General features: G+C 53.7%; 8 protein-coding genes across 8 annotated transcripts in view; 4 read left to right on the forward strand and 4 right to left on the reverse strand.

Annotated features, from left to right (window-relative positions):
- Positions 1-700: 700 nt before the first annotated feature.
- Positions 701-2,080, forward strand: LAESUDRAFT_648812 (NAD-P-binding protein; the record flags this gene model as incomplete). The annotated part of the gene is made up of 7 exons (XM_040904135.1): positions 701-817; positions 879-919; positions 975-1,122; positions 1,185-1,290; positions 1,347-1,635; positions 1,691-1,819; positions 1,876-2,080. 7 exons carry the CDS (start codon positions 701-703, stop codon positions 2,078-2,080), a joined length of 1,035 nt encoding a protein of 344 aa, XP_040766476.1.
- A 234-nt stretch (positions 2,081-2,314) lies between these two features.
- On the reverse strand, positions 2,315-2,762 carry LAESUDRAFT_52506 (uncharacterized protein). Its single transcript, XM_040902805.1, has one exon. The coding sequence runs from the start codon at positions 2,641-2,643 to the stop codon at positions 2,404-2,406; it is 240 nt and encodes a 79-aa protein (XP_040766477.1). The 5' UTR covers positions 2,644-2,762; the 3' UTR covers positions 2,315-2,403.
- Positions 2,763-2,912: 150 nt separating this feature from the next.
- On the forward strand, positions 2,913-4,450 carry LAESUDRAFT_757450 (uncharacterized protein; the record flags this gene model as incomplete). The annotated part of the gene is made up of 4 exons (XM_040912301.1): positions 2,913-2,950; positions 3,029-3,041; positions 3,094-3,241; positions 3,306-4,450. 4 exons carry the CDS (start codon positions 2,913-2,915, stop codon positions 4,448-4,450), a joined length of 1,344 nt encoding a protein of 447 aa, XP_040766478.1.
- A 2,007-nt stretch (positions 4,451-6,457) lies between these two features.
- On the forward strand, positions 6,458-8,009 carry LAESUDRAFT_52664 (uncharacterized protein). Its single transcript, XM_040902812.1, has one exon. It carries the CDS (start codon positions 6,628-6,630, stop codon positions 7,678-7,680), a length of 1,053 nt encoding a protein of 350 aa, XP_040766479.1. The 5' UTR covers positions 6,458-6,627; the 3' UTR covers positions 7,681-8,009.
- A 2,150-nt stretch (positions 8,010-10,159) lies between these two features.
- Positions 10,160-11,987, reverse strand: LAESUDRAFT_52668 (uncharacterized protein). Its single transcript, XM_040902813.1, has 2 exons — positions 11,548-11,987; positions 10,160-11,489 (listed from the first exon to the last, which is right to left on the reverse strand). Exons 1-2 carry the CDS (start codon positions 11,741-11,743, stop codon positions 10,285-10,287), a joined length of 1,401 nt encoding a protein of 466 aa, XP_040766480.1. The 5' UTR covers positions 11,744-11,987; the 3' UTR covers positions 10,160-10,284.
- Positions 11,988-12,232: 245 nt separating this feature from the next.
- LAESUDRAFT_757454 (uncharacterized protein) lies at positions 12,233-13,812 on the reverse strand (the record flags this gene model as incomplete). The annotated part of the gene is made up of 2 exons (XM_040912302.1): positions 12,233-13,045; positions 13,102-13,812. The coding sequence occupies 2 exons, from the start codon at positions 13,810-13,812 to the stop codon at positions 12,233-12,235; spliced, it is 1,524 nt and encodes a 507-aa protein (XP_040766481.1).
- A 3,135-nt stretch (positions 13,813-16,947) lies between these two features.
- Positions 16,948-18,856, forward strand: LAESUDRAFT_757455 (CDF-like metal transporter; the record flags this gene model as incomplete). Its single annotated transcript, XM_040912303.1, has 12 exons — positions 16,948-17,019; positions 17,095-17,280; positions 17,409-17,466; positions 17,532-17,715; positions 17,776-17,897; positions 17,956-18,063; positions 18,129-18,167; positions 18,229-18,254; positions 18,318-18,479; positions 18,546-18,554; positions 18,613-18,765; positions 18,836-18,856. 12 exons carry the CDS (start codon positions 16,948-16,950, stop codon positions 18,854-18,856), a joined length of 1,140 nt encoding a protein of 379 aa, XP_040766482.1.
- A 201-nt stretch (positions 18,857-19,057) lies between these two features.
- LAESUDRAFT_748803 (uncharacterized protein) overlaps positions 19,058-19,443 on the reverse strand; it is a gene marked incomplete at its 3' end in the record, with an annotated part of 4,191 nt that continues 3,805 nt past the window's right edge. Inside the window, exon 9 of the mRNA XM_040911531.1 lies at positions 19,058-19,417. Coding sequence (XP_040766483.1) covers positions 19,058-19,417 — 360 coding nt within the window. The remainder of the gene's footprint in view (positions 19,418-19,443) is intronic.

Below are 19,443 nucleotides of genomic sequence, written 5' to 3' on the forward strand. Positions count from 1 at the left end.
TCCAACTTTGGCAGCTCAACATTCATGTATGTATAGTGCATCATCTCGACAGTTCGTTCATAGCGAGCACATTGGGCCTCTTCACGGCAGAAAAGGTTCTGTAGACGTACAGTCGTGCCTCCGTACTCTGTTTGAAGATTCCGTCCCCGTTGAAGTACTCGTATTAGAGGGGAGAGTGATGCTTGAGATGCATCGCGGCGAGCGGGCTTTACGGCAAGCATCACATTCAACGTCTGATGTCGGTTACAAGTTACAACCATCTTCGCATTTTTGCTCCTCGTTCCATGTTACATCTCCTACGATCGTCGAGCCCCACGTATAGGACGTTCTTGAATAGGGTCTTTCTGCACACCGTCTTCGACTGCGACAGCGCCATGGGCGGCTCGCATAGCGTCCGAATGCATCGTTCGTGATGACGAATCCTAGGCGCAACATGACGAGACAACTTCGTGAAGACGGCCGGTGAGTAAGCTGAGTGTTTGCATACACCTCGCACTGAGAAATTCTAGCCAAACTGGCTCTGGCTTTAGGCCATAGTAAGCTGACCGACGGCCTCCCGGCTAATCAGCCGATGATCACACTGACACCCACCACCTCCCGACTGGGCTTCGCATTCGTCAGCACAGGCAGACAAGCAGCACTCACCCGCACGAACCAGCTCGTCCGCCACCTATCTACCACAGCAGCGCAGACTGGCAAAATGTCGTTCCCGAAGACGATACAGGCGATCACCATCAACAAGAACGGAGGCGTCGACGCTCTGGAGAAACAGTTGGTGCCGTTCCCTCAGCAGAACCCGAGCAATGTCCTGGTGAAGGTACGTGCGCGATTCGCAGCGTATAGCAGGTTCCTCATAATTGGTGGTGACTATGATGCAGGTTCATTATGGGGGTGTCAACTTCGTCGACACATACTACCGGTGCTTTTTTCGTACTGTCCAGAAATGATGGGCGAACCACTGAACGTCACTTTAGAAGCGGACTCTACCCAACTAAGTCGTTTCCTCTCGCCATTGGCACAGAGGCTTCTGGTGTCATTGTCGCACTGCCGACAGATGAAGCGGTATTGAATGATGAACAGTACAAGAAGCGCGGATACAAGGTCGGCGACAAGGTTGCGGTGGTACGTTGCATACATTGCAGGAAACTTGGGCACGTATTAACGGCCAGATACATCTGCGCTAGATGACTCTTGGATCGCACGCCGAGTATGTCTCTGCGCCCTACACGAAGGTCTACGCCGTGCCGGAATCCGTCTCCCTTTTAATTGCAGCTGCTAGTATCCTCCAAGGTGAGCGTTCTGCACCCATGAATAGTAATGTAAATCTCATGCGCATGTCATCTCAGGTCTCACTGCGCTCACCTTCATGACCGAGTCCTATTACGTGAAAAAGGGCGACTATGTCTTCATCCACACCATCGCGGGCGGTCTTGGCCTGATCTTCAGCCAGATAGCAAAGCATCGCGGGGCGATCGTAATTGGGACGACGTCCACCCCGGAGAAAGCGGAGGTCGCGAAGAAGCATGGTGCAGACCACGTAATCCTTTACACTAAGGAGAACACCGTCGATCGCGTGTTGGAGATCACGAACGGCGAAGGCGTGCATGTCGTGTATGATGGTGTTGGGAAGGATACGTACGTCTGCTGCACATATCTTGTCGATGTTGGCGTCCTGACTGCTTGGATGCAGCTTTGAAGATGACTTTAAGCTTTTGCGCCGAAAGGGCACGCTCGTCTCTGTGGGGAACGCCTCAGGGCCGGTACCGCCCTTCGCGCCCCTCAAGCTCGTTGAGAAGAATCTCGCCATTCTTCGTCCGGCGTAGGTCCTTTCGCTCACCTGTGGCAATACTGCTTCCCTTACATATCATGTCGTAGCTTGGCGAACTACACCGTCACGCCAGAAGAGACCCTTCAGTACGGCACGGAGCTCTTCCAGCTCATCTCTAGTGGCGTCATCAAGATCGTCGTGTACAAGGAATACCCGTTCACGACAGAGGGTGTGCGTGAGGCTCAGACTGATCTGACGACGAGGGGCGGGAAGACTATCGGGAAGTTGGTGATCAAGATCGCGGAGAACTGATTTGTGCTTGGGGTGAAGATGAGAAGAGCAGCAGAGCCCGAATGTATAGTATGCTGTAGCATGGCTGGTACGTGAGGTCAGACTCAACTCGTCCAAATTGCAGAAAGTTATGAATCGCAGGCCTAACGGCCCAGGTTTCCGTCGAAGTGCAGTGACAATATCATGCGCGTAAATACTTGCGGATAGATTTTTCTCATACAGAGCAAAACCGGGCTGAATGCGGGCACGGTTTGTGCCTTAGGACTTATGATGTGAAAAAAGTGCAGAAGTTGTCCGTTAGGGTTTGTTTGCTAATGCTGCAGCGAGATCAGAGACAAACCGGCCTACTGTCGGCGGTATAGACTTATTGCATCGTGCTCGGATATTGAACTCAGATCATCACGCTCCGGCCTCGTGGGACTGAAAAGGGCGACGTTCGCGTGCCACGCTCCCTTGCAGACACACTGAAGCCATAGTTGGCATCGTTTTCGAGGCCCCCGTCCTGGGCTCACGCCCTTTGAAACGCAACTCCGAGCGGCTATTTCTCGAAGCTGGAGTATCAGAAGGGCTCTCATTCCTAACATCAAGGAATTGTCGCGCCGATCATCACTTTATTTAGCTCGTTGGACGCCTGGCAATATTTGACCCATACTTTTGGAAGGTTCAGGTGAGCTCATCAATTCTCACTATAGTATAGTCGTGACGGCAGGAAAAGTATGAATTGATCGTTCTCAAGTAAATAGCATTGTTCAAGCACTGTCAAATTATCGTTGGAAGATTGTATCAACAACTGGTGCAAAGTCCCGTGTTCGTCTGATGTCGATGATCATTGATCATAATCGTAAAGCAGATCATGGTACTCGATCGTGCGGGATCTCTGAAAAGAAAGAGGTGAGCCATTCAAACTCCAGATGCGCGAGATTCGCACAGCTACGGTTGCGCATGTGCTGATGGTGATGAATGGTGTAGGGAAATCTCAGAGGTGCTATGATAACTCCACGGCGTGTTCCATTCAGGACTGAGATAATACACAGGATTTCATCGATGACGCTTCCGACAAAGAGGATGAAGTACGCACACCACGCACCAACATACCTCGCAAAAGGGCACGAAACGCCACCCGTGAGGGAATCGAGCTCATCGGTGACGAGTCCGTGCAAAGTGCGAGTTTGCGAGGAGACAGTGAGTCCATTGTTGACTTACTGCGAGCCCACGCTGACATACGGGTCATGCCTTATGAACCCAGACGCACATCCCACTGAAGAGGCTGGTATCTACAACCAGTCCAGTGGACTGTCGGACATCGCACGATGGCTTGAAGGACATGAAGAGCCGACATCTCGACCGGCTGGTCCTGTTGAGCGCCCTGCTGCAGCTCCTCCCACCGTTTCAATGTCTCTCATACCCTCTGCTACTGATGGCACATCCTCAGCTAAGCGGGTGTCGGTACCTGCTGTCGGCACGGCAACTCAATATGCCAAACGAGAGATACATGTAGGAGATTCGCGCTCTGATCCTGCGGTTGGAAAACTCTCGGAACTCAAGTTCCACTCCAATAGTGTCGCTCGGGCTCTACCGGTCGATGCGAATGCAACTTCAGCTCGCGATGTTCATTACGACTACCTGGCATGTCCCAAAATGCTGTATGAATCGGAGGAGCTCGAGGCTATCTTGAAGAAACGTCAGGAGCCTAGCGCTCCCGGGAAAGGGAAGTCTCGAGCACTTGAAGGGACATACAGCTTCCATGATCCGGTCATTCCTGCAACGGCAGCGTCATCTGGAGTCCCTCCTCCTGCGAAGGAGAGCTCAGCACGGGCACTAGAAACCGTGCTGCCTGAGCTTTACATGGATTGGTTTGACTCTTCGTTTCATGCTATGACCGTCAGTGCCGAGCCGGAGAACCGCATTGCTGCAGCCGGTAACTCTGCCATACCACATCCAGGTTTGAGCTCTCATGGCGGACGCCGCCACTTTGCAACAGCAGGGATGTCAGCCCTTCATAACGAGCAAGTGACCACACTTGGAAATAGTCACTCGGTTTCTCCATCCTTCACGCCTAGCCAGGAGCCCAGCGCCCACCGCATGTCGACGCCTGCAACTACGCCAGATGCATATGGCTACGCTGTCATTGATGCATTCCTTCGAGGCCTGTCGCAGGACTCGGCACCACCTGATCATTTTGTCCAGGCATTCTTGAATATGGGAGTAAGCACCGAGGGCTTACTCGATGACTTTGCCTGCTCAAGTCCTGAGCACGGTGGCTGGGATGCGTTGAAGGAGGAGCTGAAAGTCGATCAGGATAGACGGAACATAGCCTGGTACCTCAGGGTTGCGAACGCCCTGAAGGACAGAGCGGAGAAAGTCCGCGCAGCCAGACGCCGAAGATCTTAGCTCCCGCCTCACCATAAGGAAAAGAATTTTTTTTGCAATGAATATCAGGAGACATGATTGTGTTTGTTTCAAAGCGTGTCGGTTAGAGTGTAGCACGGTAGTTTCACCTTGGTGCGGCGCGGACTCGTTCGTTGCCCTTTTCTGTGGAGTTGTGTTGTATCATTACAGGTAGTCTACCGCACATCTAAGGAGAGTAGTGCTGTATAGTAAGACCTCGTTCATCAAGCTGTCGTACTGACTTTCCAAAGGACTTATACAAGATCGTTATCTGATCGACACTGTTCGGAGATCAAAACACTCCACTGGATGGGTATTGGCACAACCTATCGGAGTGTGAATTTGAAACAGACTACCGTCGATCGGGATAGTTCAAAATGAAGTCAGCTACGTATGGATCCGTTGATCGAATGCATAAAGATTTTCAAACTCTCAGGCGGTTACGACGCTATCCGCTATTTACATTGCAAACGAAACGCAACATGGACGTCGATACAATTTTGAAGCACTGAGACGGTGAGGATATCTCGCTTTGTGGAACGGCTCTGAACGACTTTTGATCAGGCCCTCTTCTTCGGACAATAAGAGATCCAAAGAACCCTTCATTGATGTTTCAAACCCTGAGAATGTCGACGGGTTATGGATAAAAAAGCTCTACGCTGATGTTTGTCATGTTTTGTCAAAGCCACACAGACTGTCAATAAATACTTCAAAAGGCAGGTCGGCCCTCCCTCGCTGTGGTTCATTTAATCTCAGCAAACTCCTTTTGACTCGCCGCTGGCCACTGGCACGCGCGTCGCGATAACGTATTCTCATTCTGGCGTTCCTCTATAGCTGCACCCGCTATCGATTCTCGACGGCGACGCCTTCCAAAAGTATTCGCATTCGCGCGAGTCGTCCCATCCGTTTCACAACGGCTCTACGACAGAATCACGACCCGAGGTGACTCCGAAACATGGCAAGACGCGCTCGGGAGGATCATCTAACGGACCATGAAGATGCACCGTCGCCCAAGAGAACTAGGTATGCATATCCAGTTACACTTCCTTCGGAGCCATGCTACTTATATCTCATACCAGGCGCTCACAATATTGTCCAATATGCGGTCGACATTATCCATCATTGAAAAGCCACAACAGCCACGAACATCTTGAAGAAATGGTGAGGGTCAAATACAGGGATAGAGGCAAGAAATATAAAGTGCCGCGAAATCCTCGAACGAGATGCTTCCATTGCATCCGTTGTTCTGCGCAGTTCAGAGATCCACACAAACTTCAGGTGCGCGAGTTCGATGACTGTGCTTCGTGTATGAGCACCGAGATATTCGCAGGATCATGCGAAGAGGGATTGTGAAGGTTTCACCCCTTCTGCGGCCCAAAATACTGCGAGCAGAGGGCCAGCCGCGAGTGGATCATCAGCCATCCAGCCGATAGAAGAGGAAGAGACTGATAGTACTGACGGACTTGATAGTGATAGTCCGGCACTGACCGAGGTCGACGAAATATTCACGGATGCAGTCGCTGACGGAATCGCGGACGGGATCGATGACGAACTTGCGGAAAAGGACGGTGACGAACCTGCGGGAGAGGACGATGACGAATCTGCGGAAGAGGACGCGAGCGGATCGTTGCCCATCCAGCCGACAGAAGAGGAAGAGACTGATAATTCTGACGAAGAAGATGTTGATAGTCCGGCGCTACCCGAGGTCGACGAAAGACTTGCATATGAGGTTGATGACGGAAACATGGATGGGGCCGATGACGATTCTGCGGAAGAGAACGATGACGATTCTGTAGAAGAGGACGATGACGATCCTGCGGAAGAGAACGATGAGAATTCCGCGGAAGAGGACGATGACGATCCTGCGGAAGAGGACGGTGACGGATCCGCAAACAGACACCAGGAGATTCAAGCTGAGGTAGAAGTCGCCGAAGAGGCGGTAGAGCCTAATCACCGTCAGTGAATACGAATACTTCTTCATCGATCTAGACTGATGCCATGCTACATGCACAGAGGCTCCAAATCACGAGCATGCAAATGGGGGCAATCCTCCTTCCTGCATCGAAGCTCGACAGGGACGCGAGGAAACTGTCAGGGAGCCTATCAGACCGCCTGGCGCCTGTCGTCTCCGACCTATTGACCAGAGCTCTTTGGATCCCAGCTCCCTGAAGACGGCGACAATGGGGAACATCTCGATGATGCCCGAGCTGAACCCGCCACATAATCACAGACCGCTCGATCGCCAGAATATACCGCGACCGATTCGGGCTCATCTGTGGCCAGGCGTCCACCTTTTCCCCGATGCACACAACGGACCGGCGCAAGGCCAAGTTCCCCGTCTGGTCACAGCAGCCGTGTTGTCTCAAGGAAATAATCTTCATCCGCAAGCTGCAATTGCGCCATCCCAGGTTCAAGCTTCCGGTCTGGTATCAGCGGCGACGCTGTCTCAAAACGATGTACTTCATCCTCAAGCCGCACTTGCGCCCTTCCAAGGTCAATCTTCCGGTCTGCGAGCACCAGCTGCGCTGCTGCAAGGCGACGTTTTCTATCAGCGAGACTCAGGTGCACCGTTATTACCAGATCAAGTCTTCCATCCCGGCGCGCAGGCCGTATCTTTTCAAGGCCATGCGCGCAACTTGCCAGTGCCACCCGATCTGCAGGATTCGAACGTTGATTCTGTCAGCACTTCCTTAAGCGAACTCAGCATGGTTGCTGATTCCAGACGCAATGCTGCTATAGCTGGGAACAGGGAGACGCCTGTACCCCAGGCTGGGCCAAGCACATATCGCAGAGATCGTGAGCCGTCGACTCCCTCGAATGCGCGGGGTGAACAAAACACGCCGCGCTACAGTCATCCGTCTGCTGCGTCCGTCAGCCAGTCACCCGTGAGATCTGCGAGCCAGCGTTCGTACACGGGTCGCTCGCAAACACGGGATCCAACTCCTGCCTCGGAACGCGGTCTATACCCGGATGTTCACAGATTTCTCAGAGATGCGTTCGCCGGAATTAATTCGGACCCACCACCGCACTTTGCACGGGCGTTCACAGACATCGGCGTCACAAACGACCTGAGGCTCGATCTCCTTGCTAGCTCTGATCCCCAGGCCGGAGACTGGGGTAACTTAGAGCAGGCTCTTCTCCGCGGTGACATGGCGAACTATATCTTGTGGCTTGCGGTGAAGAAAGGCTTGAAGGAGAGGGCGGAGAGGATCATGCTGGGTCGACGACGTTGATCGGTGTCGAACTCGGTATGCGTATCTGCATTCATTCTTTGCATTATCAAGGTCTCTATGGAATGCTCCTGTTATAGCTCATCGGTCTTTTATTCCTGTGCTCCTGTCTCCTTCAATACTGACTTTCAGCATCGTGGTCATGTAGTTTAGACGTTGTACGGCTTTGTCACACCAATTCAATTTATCCAAAATTCTTCCTGCAATTGCCGACTCCATTTGTTCTCGATTTTACATGATTCCATCATGTATTATTATGTTCTTTGAATGGGCATTGACTCGGAATCTACACCATTTCGGCTGTGGCTGAAAGTAAACTGGGCGTCTATTGAAACACTTCACCGACTGTCTTGGAAGCCTTTTGCGTTTTCTCCGTGCTTGACCATCGGGGCTTCGCATTCTATAGCTATGCTGTGCTTGAACAACTTCACCTAATTCGCTGAGCGACGCTGATAAACCTACATACCGCAAAACCCGAGTTACGCATTCAAAGTTTGATTTGCAGTGATGTCCGCGTCTGAATCGGAACCAGCACGCGATACAGCATCAACGGCGCAAGCGTCAAGCTTATCGACGATGTCCAATAAAACGTAAGCAAGAAATGCTCTTGCTCAGCGTCTCCTACTGATATCGAGCTTTTCAGTGAGGCAGCAACGTGTCCCATATGCGGGACCCCTGTCAACAGTCCGGCCTACCATCAACGAACTGTGCATCAGCGTACGGCGACGCTCAAGTGGCCCGATGGGCGGCAGGAGAAGATTACAAGGTCTCAGGACGATGGACGCTTCCACTGCACGCAATGTGCGGTATCTTCCATTAATGCGCAGGTCGTACAGGTGATCTCCATTCGCTTGCACCAGCCATGAACAATATTCGAACACGTCTTACACAGAACCATACTGTTTTCGGATCCTGCGGAAGGTCAAAGACACGCGCCAGAGCTGTAGGTGACAAGCAGAGCCTCACGGACGATGCGGCACAGAAAGCAAGTCATGGTGCTTTCTACTCTAAATCGCGGTGCTTATGGTCGAGTTGCAGAAAGTCTTCGCAGATATTGATAGCCTGTTGGGACTGAAGGTGCGAGAAGAGTACAGGGCGACTGGAAAGTTCCAGGCTGAGCAGGTGCCTTCAGAAAGTACGTCGCATAAGGCCGTGCAGTCCGTATCACGCCTGAGACATCACCTACGTACTGTTCACACAGGCTCAAATAATTCTAACAAGGCCCTCAAAGTACCTATTCCGCCCGATGGACAAACCGTCGCGGACGAGCTTGTCACTGATGACCTGATCCCGGCCAGGGAGTCCAGCCCCGTACCCTCGCTATCCGATCTTGAACTACTGTACCCTGATGACTTTGAGCCAGGTTGGTCAGCCGTCAAGACAGAAGAACAGTCTCTGATCAGTCCGTCCACCACACTAGTTGGATGCACTTCGTCGCCTTCTGAGGAGAAGATATCGTCTGAACAGGTGGTGGTAGAGAAGAGTGCTGCTCGTTTCAGCAGCGAGCCGCCGTACAGTCCGTTTTCGCGAGCTGCTGAAAAGATATCGCTACGCTACAACTCGCTTGGACCGTCTGTGGCTGCTAGCGGCCATAGAACACCTCATGGGATCAGCATGATATCTCCGCAGCCCGCAGGCGAACATTCCCGCAGACCGTCTGAGATGCCTTCTTTGCCGTCTTCTTCGTCAACGCCGGCCGTCAAGCGCAAGGTCCCGGACGATTTTGCCCGCGGGCAACTCGGCAGTCATCGAGCGGTACCGTGGTTCCAACCGCGATCCCCAGCTGCCTCTGCAAGCAGCACAGGCAGCAGTGCACGCTCCGCAAGCCAGCAGCCTCAGGCATGCAGCCTTGTGCCAGTGAATACGACGCCGACAAGGGTCAAAGAGCGAAACAACGAACGCACTCAGCTGCGCTTCAATGCGTCTCCTCGGGCTTGGTACCCATCTCAAGCGTGGGCTGCGCCCGAGCAGCTAGTGCGAGCACATCACGGCCTGCCTGGGCACCCGGAGCGCGCGAGCAAACGCAGGAAGACCGTTGTGCCGACTCACGCCGTCCAGGCGTTCCTAAGCAATCTTCCGACTACGATGCAACCGCCGTTGCACGTGGCGGAGGCGCTGATGAACCTGGGGTACTACACCGAGGATATGCTCGATACGCTGGCGTGTGCAACCCCGGAGGAGGGTGATTGGGATATGTTGGAGAAGGAATTGCTGATCGATAAGAAGTACCATGCGTGGTGGACGTTAATAAAGAACGGTTTACGGGCAAGAAGGGAGAAGCTCAAAGGTACGACGCTAGGACGAGGGAACGTACTATCGCAGGAAACGCCGGTAGACGTTCTAAAGGCGGCTCATTAATTCATCCTCGCCCAACTCGTTATCATTACTCGTTATTCACAGTACATTGTAACATAATCTACGGTAATGGTTGTGGAACAGTAATGTATATATGGGTATAGAATATGGCTATTATAGGGTTACATGATTATGGAATAGTAAAATGTGGGTATAGAACATGGCCAGTATATATGGATTCTTAGGTTTACATGACAAGACGTGAAAGGTCGTAATGTGTGCATCCGTATCGTAAGAAGAAGAAGCGCAGCCTCAAGCGAAACCAGTAGCCGAAGGCGTCACGCTCGACGAGGGTCCGTCCATCGTCGAGGAAGACGCGCTCATCATCAAGGAAGAACTGTTCGCAGTGGTCGAAGGCATCGTGCTCGAAGAAGACCCATCCATGGTCGTGGAGAACTCGCTAGCCATCGAGGAAGAGCCGTCCATGGTAGACGACTCACTATCGCCGAACGCTCGCATGCCGAACGTCGCGGGGGTAGCGGAAGGTGCGGCAGTAGAAGTGCCATTGTTGCTCGCCATAGCCGTCGAGGACGCGTTCGTCGCCAACGAAGAGTCGTTGGCAGTGGCACAAGGCATCATGGTCGAAGAAGAGCTGTTCGCCGTGGACGACATGAACAAGGGAGGCGTGTCTGTGTCGCTATCACCGAACATCTGCTGTACATCGAACATAGCAGGAGTAGCCGAGGACGTCGCTGCAGAAGTGTTGTTGCTGCTGGCTGTAGCGTTCGTCGTGTTCGACGAACTAGGCGGTATCGGCAGCGAGACGGGCGGAGTGGGCGGCGAAACGGGCACAATGGGCGGCGACACAGGCGGAGTGGGCGGCGACACGGGCGGAGTCAGCGGCAACGCGCCAGTAGGGATATCGACGTCCTCGGGCGGAGAGACGGGGGTGTTGGGTGGGTTCGGCGGGATGGGAGGGGAGACGAGGCCCGAGCTGGGACCGGTCGAATTGGATGAGTTACCCTGGGCGCCCGGAGGACTGACGGGCAGAGTGGGTGCCGCCAGCACAATTGCCTCGAATGAGGGCGTCGCGGAGGAAGAATATGGCCACGACATCGTCGAGCTACAGTTTCCGGCGTGCATCGCGGTGGTATTGGCGGTAGAGGAGGGATCCGCGGAAGTGCCATCGTCATGGTCGCGCGCGGCCGCTCGCTTTCCAGAGCTGGTCATGGTTGGGAGAGCAGCAGCCATATTCTCCGCAGCCTGCGAGGCCGCCTCTCTGATCTGAGCAATTTGATCGTTGCTGAGAGTGACGGAGGGGCTTCCCAGTCCAAGAAGGTCCAACACCGACGTGAGCGCGTTGATGGCAGGCTCGATTGCCGGGCCCACTATCGGAACTTCGTAGAGGGGATCAAGCAACCCCTCCAAGAGGCTGCTGAGCTGTCGTCGGTCGTGAGTACGAATAGAATGAGGCATGTGGCTCGAGTGCATAGAGGCACTATCAGGAGGCTGCTCATCTTACGAAGGGTGTGGAGGGTCAGCCACTAGCATGCATGAAGAGGTGAGCACACGCACCCATGCCGACGTCCACGTTTCCGCCTCCAATGTGGGCGGACATCCGATCATCCCTCGCCAACGCATGCACTGATGACGAGCTTGAGAGCGCATGAAGGTCATTCCCCTGAGCATCGGTTGGCGCCGCTAGACTGGAGGACGACGAAGAGATGGCGAGCGTTGCGAGGAGGAGAGAAGAGCTCGGCGTAATCTTCATGATGAAGGCGCGTGAAGAAGAAACGAAGAGCAAGAAAATAGCAATGCGAAAGCACTATGACGAGACGATTTCGATTCAAGAGATCGTGGTGGTCACAGAGAGAGCTGGGGAGGCTGGCGGAGGTGGAAGGTTCGCTTTTATGTACGGTGCGGAAGTTGAACTTGCCTGTCAGCCTCAGCCCGATCCATCGTTCGTCTGACACCCAACTTCGTTTTCGCCTCTGGTTCAGACTTTGGCTGTTTCTGAGCATCATGTCGTATCAGCGCAGGCTATGGGGAATCTCTATGTTTTGTTTCAGTCGTGACCAACGGTGGAAGAGCCGACGAGAAATGCGCAGGCCATGAACCAACTTCGTATTCCACGCACAGCGAGCGTGTTGAACACGTGATCGCGATTCCGAGTGCGCCGTGCATGGAAATATTGGCAGCACTATGTTGTGCTTTCCGCTCAGTCCATGCAGGAAAGTTCATCGAATCATCCGCTCACAAATTACAATCGTGCAGCAGACAGGTTTTCTTCCCTCAGGCTTGTCAACCCGACCCGCATCACAACGTCCACCACCCGCCGGAGATATGGCTCCACAATCCCGCTGCTGATACGCGCGCCATTGTAAGTCAGCTGCATGTTCAGCCTCCCGTCAAACGTCCACAGCCCAAAGATGGTGTTGATCTTGCCGCCCGTCTCCATGTCCCTGATACTCAGCTCCCTGCTCCTGGGATCTGCAGCCTCACATCCGTTTGCGGCGCGGGAATATGAGAGTGGGAGCAGCTTGCTGCAATCTCCCAGGCTGCTCAGCATCGGCAGGAACGGCTCCCCAACCGTTGGCGTGTTCCATGCGGACGTGTACCGATCGCCGTGCCAGCTGAGGTGCCAGAAATACGGTGAGCGAACAAACGCCTCGTAGCGCTGCTTGCATTCTTGTGCGACCCGCCACACTGCACGGTAGTCCGGAGCACTGCTATCTATGAACCGCGGCACGCGCATGAGCATCGGGTACATCCTCGTCAAGATGACAAGGTTGTCCCTGTTTACGGAAGATGACCTGATGTGCGGAGAGAGGTCCATTGGCAGTGTGATGTTTGAGAACAGTGCGTCTTTGGCGGTGACAGATGGGTGGGAAGGATCCGCTGAGACTCCTGCTATTGCGATAGCTGCGAGAACCATCTGCGTGATGCTTGTGCCATTTGCTCTGCAAGCACGGGCGATTCTGGCGGTGTCCTGTCGCGACAATATGTGACGAAGGACGCGACCGTCATATTTATTTTCATCGGCAGTTCCATCCGGTACCAATCCGCATGTGGGCTGGACGAAGGAGGTGAGCGACTTACTTAGTTTTAGTGGTAGCTGAAGATACATACCACAGGCATTGGCTCCATCCATTTCAAAAATGCATCCTCCCCCTTTTTCAACTCTTCCACACTGCTAGATGCAATGTCTGGAATCCGAGTTTCAAGCGGAGGAGGCAGCATAGATCCGGGACGAGAAGTCTTGAGGTGAACGCGAATTTCCGCCTTGAGCTGCCCCGATGACGAGAGCAACTCCACAAATTCGCGCATAATGCCCAGCTGGCGACGGATGTCTGCAACAAAGTGCGCTGTCCGTAATCCCAGAACATACTGCCGCACACTGGCCCGCGCGCTCCTCATCCAAAATATGGATGACATGGACGCTCGCACATCGAGCACATGATGTCGGTCGATGCTTAGCCACCTCGTCCGCAACGCCACCACCGCCGCATCTCGGTCCTCGAATGTACCGAACTCGACGTGCGCTGCCGCCTCTTGCAGTGCACGAGCCTCCGTCTGCGGGGACTTGTACTCGAACTCGGGAACCGATCCGGAATGCGATAACCGCGATGCGAGAGGGGGATGGCGCAGTCGTAGGAGGGCATATGCGTGTATGATTTCACTGTCATCGATGGGCGGGCCGGACGGGCAGACGAGCTGGATGATAGTGAAGAAATCTGTGTACCCATGCACACCGCGTTCTGCTAGCCAGCTGCGCTCAGTGGCACCGAGCGCGCGGCTGCAGCTGAGGCTGCTGTCGGCAAGATGTGCGGTATTTTGCATGATTCACTGGATTTCTTGACAAGCTGAACAGCGGGAGGTTCCGCTCCCAAAAGTCTCGTGGTATATGCGTTGAGTGTGAAGGTGAATGTCAAGGGTGCAGCTCGAGCTCAGAAAACGGGATGTTATATAAAGACCCAATGACCTGGCCAGCCGTTTTCTGTCCAAACACAGGGTCTCGGTGCCTTCGTTCATTATGAATAATGTCAATGAAAGTGCATCGGAGTGCCATTTGGGTGCTTCTAGTTGGGCCATAAGCGATCCCCGCACGAAGAACCGTCGTGCTAATTGCTGATTGGCGCCATGCGAGCAGGATGAGACTTGCCATCTACTGATCGTGAGAGAAGTACAGCAGGTTCCTGCGGGTCAATGCACGTAATGGAGGGTCGTGGCCGGGTCATCTGTATGCTCATGTGTTAGTTGCGTGTCTCATCGATACCAACGTTCAACTCACTTGTTCGCGGGAAGGCTCTTCTCGCTTCCATTTCATGCTATGATCAAACTGCCCCTTGTGGGCCTTGTCCACATCCCGTCGGAATTATCAAAGAGCGAGTCTTATCAATAGCCCATTTGGGTAACTGCTCGTCCCGCCGTTGATCGCGCTACGTAAAATCGGTCTTGACAATATGCCGGCAAACGTAGTCGTCCAATGCGTAGCTTCGGTCAACGGCGTGCGTCCGCCACGGTTCCGAACTGCAGTCGCCTCTCGGTGATGAGCCTGAAGCAGGTAGTCCGTAGGGTGGATTGAGCCTTGCCGACCAGTCCACAGGATTCTTTCGAACGTAAACAACCGACCAAATGATGCCTGTCATTCTAGCATGCTGCGGAATAGAATACATTGGATTAGTTTTCATATGGACGGTCCCGTGGCAATTCAAAGGCACTCCTGACCTCCCGTATGCATGGAATCATGATAATCCTGAATCAGCCGAGATGGCATGACTTCATTCAGCGCATTATTTACCGAGCGTCGTCAACGAGCGGCGGCGAATAGCGCACTTCATATATCACGGGCCCGATCAAACGCCATGGCGCTGGTGGTGCCGAGCAAGAGTCGTGATAACTCTACCTTTGATGTTACATCGACGGATGAAACCATGGACCGACGAGTCAAACCTTGCAGTGTCAAAAAAGACGAGCAGCCTTCCTACAAGAACAAGTCTGATACCCGTGGGAGTAACGCGGTCAGTCACGACGGTCAGTCACGACCACGTGATTCCGTTTGCGATCCCTTATCCCGCGAGTTCGACGCCCAGCGTAATCGGACGCCCTGTAGTTACCACCCGCACTTGGCGACTTGTGCGGGCTAAGGTCAGTGTTTTCGCCCTATCAACGGCGTCACAAATCGCAAGCATGCATCTGGCAGCAGCAGTGCGGATGGACTGTCACTTTCGTAGAAATGAGACACATCCGGGGTATCCCAATTCATGTCCGACATTAATGCAGAATCTCTGATTAAACAAAGGCTCCGAGATCGCCACGAAAGCCTGAAAATGAGCTCCTTTAGTACAAACTACCAGAGGTGAGCGAGATAAATATGACGCCCTGCGATGACTCATCTCCTCGTCGCAACGGCATCAGACGTAGGGGGCTTGACGGTCAAACGACCGCAGTGCTATCAGTATAGCCTTAGATAAGTAGGTAAGCGGTAGAATATTGATTGATTTTCCGGATGGGATACGAAGAAACATGAGCAGACTCACCTTGCAGAACTGTTGTCTCACCATTCATCGCGACCTCTTCGGAAGACATCAGCACTGCCTCAAAAATCGGTGGAGTATGTAGCAGTCACATCATTGCACGTATTCGCGCCTGCAGTAAGTGGTCCAGCATTACCGAGCTCTTGCCCCCCTCACGACAGACCCGATAAACACTCCCTGTACATCCTTGATGATGACCAAAGCTCATTTGTAGGCGACCCGGCTGGTTGCAAGTGGAGCCGACGTGTATTTGACAACTTGCTATTCCTCACTTCCCACTATGCTGATCACCCCAGCTGATGCATGCAGGGATGATACGACATCTAGTTGAAGAGCACCATGCAAAATTTGCGCATACATGCATTGTGTTCGATAACCTTGCGAATGCATTGTATACAGTGGATGCGATAATCAACATTTCAGCAGCATGAACGAATACACATGAATCATGCTCGCCATCACACAAGCCACTCACCCCACCCTATTTCCTCCCCTATACTCCATCTCGAACAGCTCCACAGGGTCGTCCCAACCCCTCCTTCTGGCCCAATGTGTCGGGCGCCGGTCCGACTGCGCGCTCATAAGCAGTGCATGCCAGAGCTCGCTAACCGACTCCAGACAGGAGCGGCCCAAGCAGGAGGAGGCCATGCACCACGCGAGCGCAGCGAAGCTGATGTGTAATAGACGGGCTGGTGAGAACGAATCGTGCTTGCACTGTGTGAGGTAATTACATGATGAGGGCTAACAGGGCCAAAACGAACAGGACTGCAGAGTTGCCCTCTGCAGCGGCCGGCGCCATGGCCAGCATTCAGCTCTCAGCAAGCGGCAGATATCGAGGACGAGGCTCAACGTCGAGCGTGATAACGAGCAAGCGCCCAAGAGCCGGGCCCAAGACGCCCAGCGCTCAGCACGTGGTTGCGGATATAGATCGCGATCTGTCTTGTCCGATCCCGCGGAGTGGCCAGTACATTTGCTTTGATTTCTCAAGCGCAGACACCGAGTGCGAAAAAAACACGGAGGCCGGCTCAATGAGAAATCACACACATGTTATGGTCCGTGCACCAAGCGAAGTGAGCAGCTGCGAGGTTTGCGCGGTGCGCGCAGTTCGGAAGTACAACATCCAAAGTCCGCTGTGGCTGTCTCTTCGGCCGTCGCGCCGCGCAATATAACAACCTCCCACCTGCGCCTATCTGCGAAACGTCCTCTCGCTCTCTCTCCTGCTCCAGCCTCCCACAGACACGCCAAAAAAGGCTGGACAGCTGCTCGTCCAGTGGTGAGTGCGATATTCAAAGTACTCAAAAGTTCTTCCGTGGCTAAATGAGATGCGATCACAGATCCCCTCGGGGCGGAGCCAGATCACATTTCGACCCGCTCCCTCGGGGCGTCCCTACAGCCACACTTGCACCCTCCGCACATGCACCACTGACCCTCTACTACCATGGTCATCGTGCAAACCACCGAAGAAAATGTACTGTCTGTACGCCCCGGCTTTCTGTCTCTATACGCATCCGTGAGTGCGCGCCGTCGCCTTTGAAAAGATTCGGTGTCAGCAAATTTGATTATATTGACGCCGGCGCGCGAATAGCAGCCCGAGGGAGCGGTATCAAAGCAGCAGGCGGACGTCGAGCAGCCACGCACGACCGTCACGCGAGAAGAGCACCCTGACCCGTATTCGCTCAGAAAGGCCTTGAAGACTGACGATGAGCTTGCGAGTTTGCGCAAGCGCAAGGCAGGCAAGCAGCTCGAGCGCTTCCACCGCAAGCAGAATGATGTGGGTGGCGGGGATGGTGTGGAAAGTCGAGACGAGTTATCTGGAATGAAGAAGAGACCGCGCGATTACCTGTATTTTTTAGAAATGTTTTTTGTGCTGGCAGCGCGTTTACTGAGCGCGCTTCACAGATCAAGGTTGCCATCTGGGCAAGCCTAGCCGGAAACTTTGCTCTCTGCATTCTCCAGTGTGAGTATATGCTACCTTATCTTTCTACCATTCATTTATTTTGGCTCGTTTGTGTTGCCTCTCAGTATATGCTGCCATCACATCCGTCTCGCTGTCCCTCATCACCACCTCCGTCGACTCGGTCTTCGACTTTGGGAGCAATGTCGTCCTCTATTGGCTGCACAAACGCGCCATGTCGCTCGACTTGAATAAGTGGCCCGTCGGCGGGTTACGGCTCGAGACCATCGGAAACATCGTTTACGGGTTCTTGTGGGTATCTATATCCGGGAAGTAAACGAATGCGCGGGTAGCTTAAAGACTAATGTACAGGATGAGCGCGGTCAATCTGGTGCTGATCGTCGAGTCGGTGCAGCGAATCATCACGCACGACAGCAGCAGCGATACGGATAAGTTCCATATCCCGTCTATCATCTCCGTCGGAGCTGCACTAGGTAGCCGTCTTCCCCTACTCACAAATGCGGCGGCTGATAAAATATCGACGAACTCCAGGCGTGAAGTTCGTGCTGTTCGTGTATTGCAGTGGGCTGCGAAAACAGTCTAGCCAGGTGCACGTGCTGTGGGAGGACCACCGCAACGACCTCTTCGTCAACGGATTCGGTGCGTAATCTTCTATAAGGCATCGTGTGGCGACGTCAAACTGATACACACGCGTCCGCGCGCAGGTCTGCTCATGTCGGCGGGCGGAAGCAAGTGGGTCTGGTGTAAGACATGCTTCTTCGTCGGATCCGCGTATTCTCGACGCTGAACTCTGTTTCTCTCAAGTCCTTGATCCCATGGGCGCTCTCATCGTACGCCTTCCTTCTGCTCACTTCTTCGCGGCCTCTCCTGACCGCACGCACCGACCGCATCAGATCTCCATCGGCGTGCTGCTCGCGTGGGGCAAGACAATCTATGAACAGTTCGAGCTGCTTGCGGGCAAGTCGGCGCCGTACGAATTTATGCAGCTGCTTGTATACAAGACGATGACCTTCAGCGACGAGATCGAGAAGGTTGACACCGTGCGAGCATACCATGTGCGTTCACGTTTCTTTAACCTCGTGATTGATTGCTACGTGTTGCTGACGATGGGTTGATCGCAGAGTGGGCCGGTACGTCGATGGTGTGTGGGCCGAATGGACGACTGTTGACAGTGACTCATGCGCACAGGACTACTTCGTCGAGATCGACATTGTTATGGACGCGAGCACGCCCCTCTGGAAGGCACATGACATCAGTCAGCAGCTGCAGGACAAGATCGAGGTGCTGCCCAACGTCGAGCGCGCCTTCGTGCATGTCGATCACGAGACGACCCATGCACCGGTGCGTCCTCTCCATTTAATGTCTACCGTTCTCGCATGCCGATTTTCATCGTCTGCATACCCGTTTGCAGGAGCACCGCAAGTATCTATGAAAACTTTCATTGGATCATAATGCAATGCATTCTGCTACGCGGAGGGATACAGACAAGCGCAAATGAATAGGATAGATATAACCATGCTACTGGGCTAGAATACATCTTTATATATATGATCATGCACGTTGCCGAAGATATCGCTCACCACTCGCCAAATGATGCAAATCCACAAACCGTCCTCTGACAACATGCGATATCTCAATCCTCCACCTCTCTCCTTTCCCACCCAGCAACCCTCTCAATCCCCTTCTCAAATTCATCCACCAAGTCCATCCCGCCCGCTCTGGCAGACGCCTTAGCGCGAGCCTTCGAAGCACGAGCCTTCGACAACTTCAAGCCCGCGCTCGTTGCCAACGGGTACGACACACTAGAAGGCACTGCTGGAGGTGGCGGCGGTTGTGCGAAGGAGGGCGGTACGCCGAAGACGCTCGCGCCAACGCTGCCCCACGTGCTAGGCTCAGGAGTAGGCGGCCAAAGGAATGAAGGCGGCTGTGACGGCTGCTGTGAAGTCGCGGACGGTGGAGGACCGGACGTCTTCGAGTTGGACGTGCTCGGAGGCTGCCAAGGGAACACGTGTGGTCCGG

Source organism: Laetiporus sulphureus (assembly GCF_001632365.1).
Source record: "Laetiporus sulphureus 93-53 unplaced genomic scaffold LAESUscaffold_10, whole genome shotgun sequence".
Classification (NCBI taxonomy): domain Eukaryota; kingdom Fungi; phylum Basidiomycota; class Agaricomycetes; order Polyporales; family Laetiporaceae; genus Laetiporus; species Laetiporus sulphureus.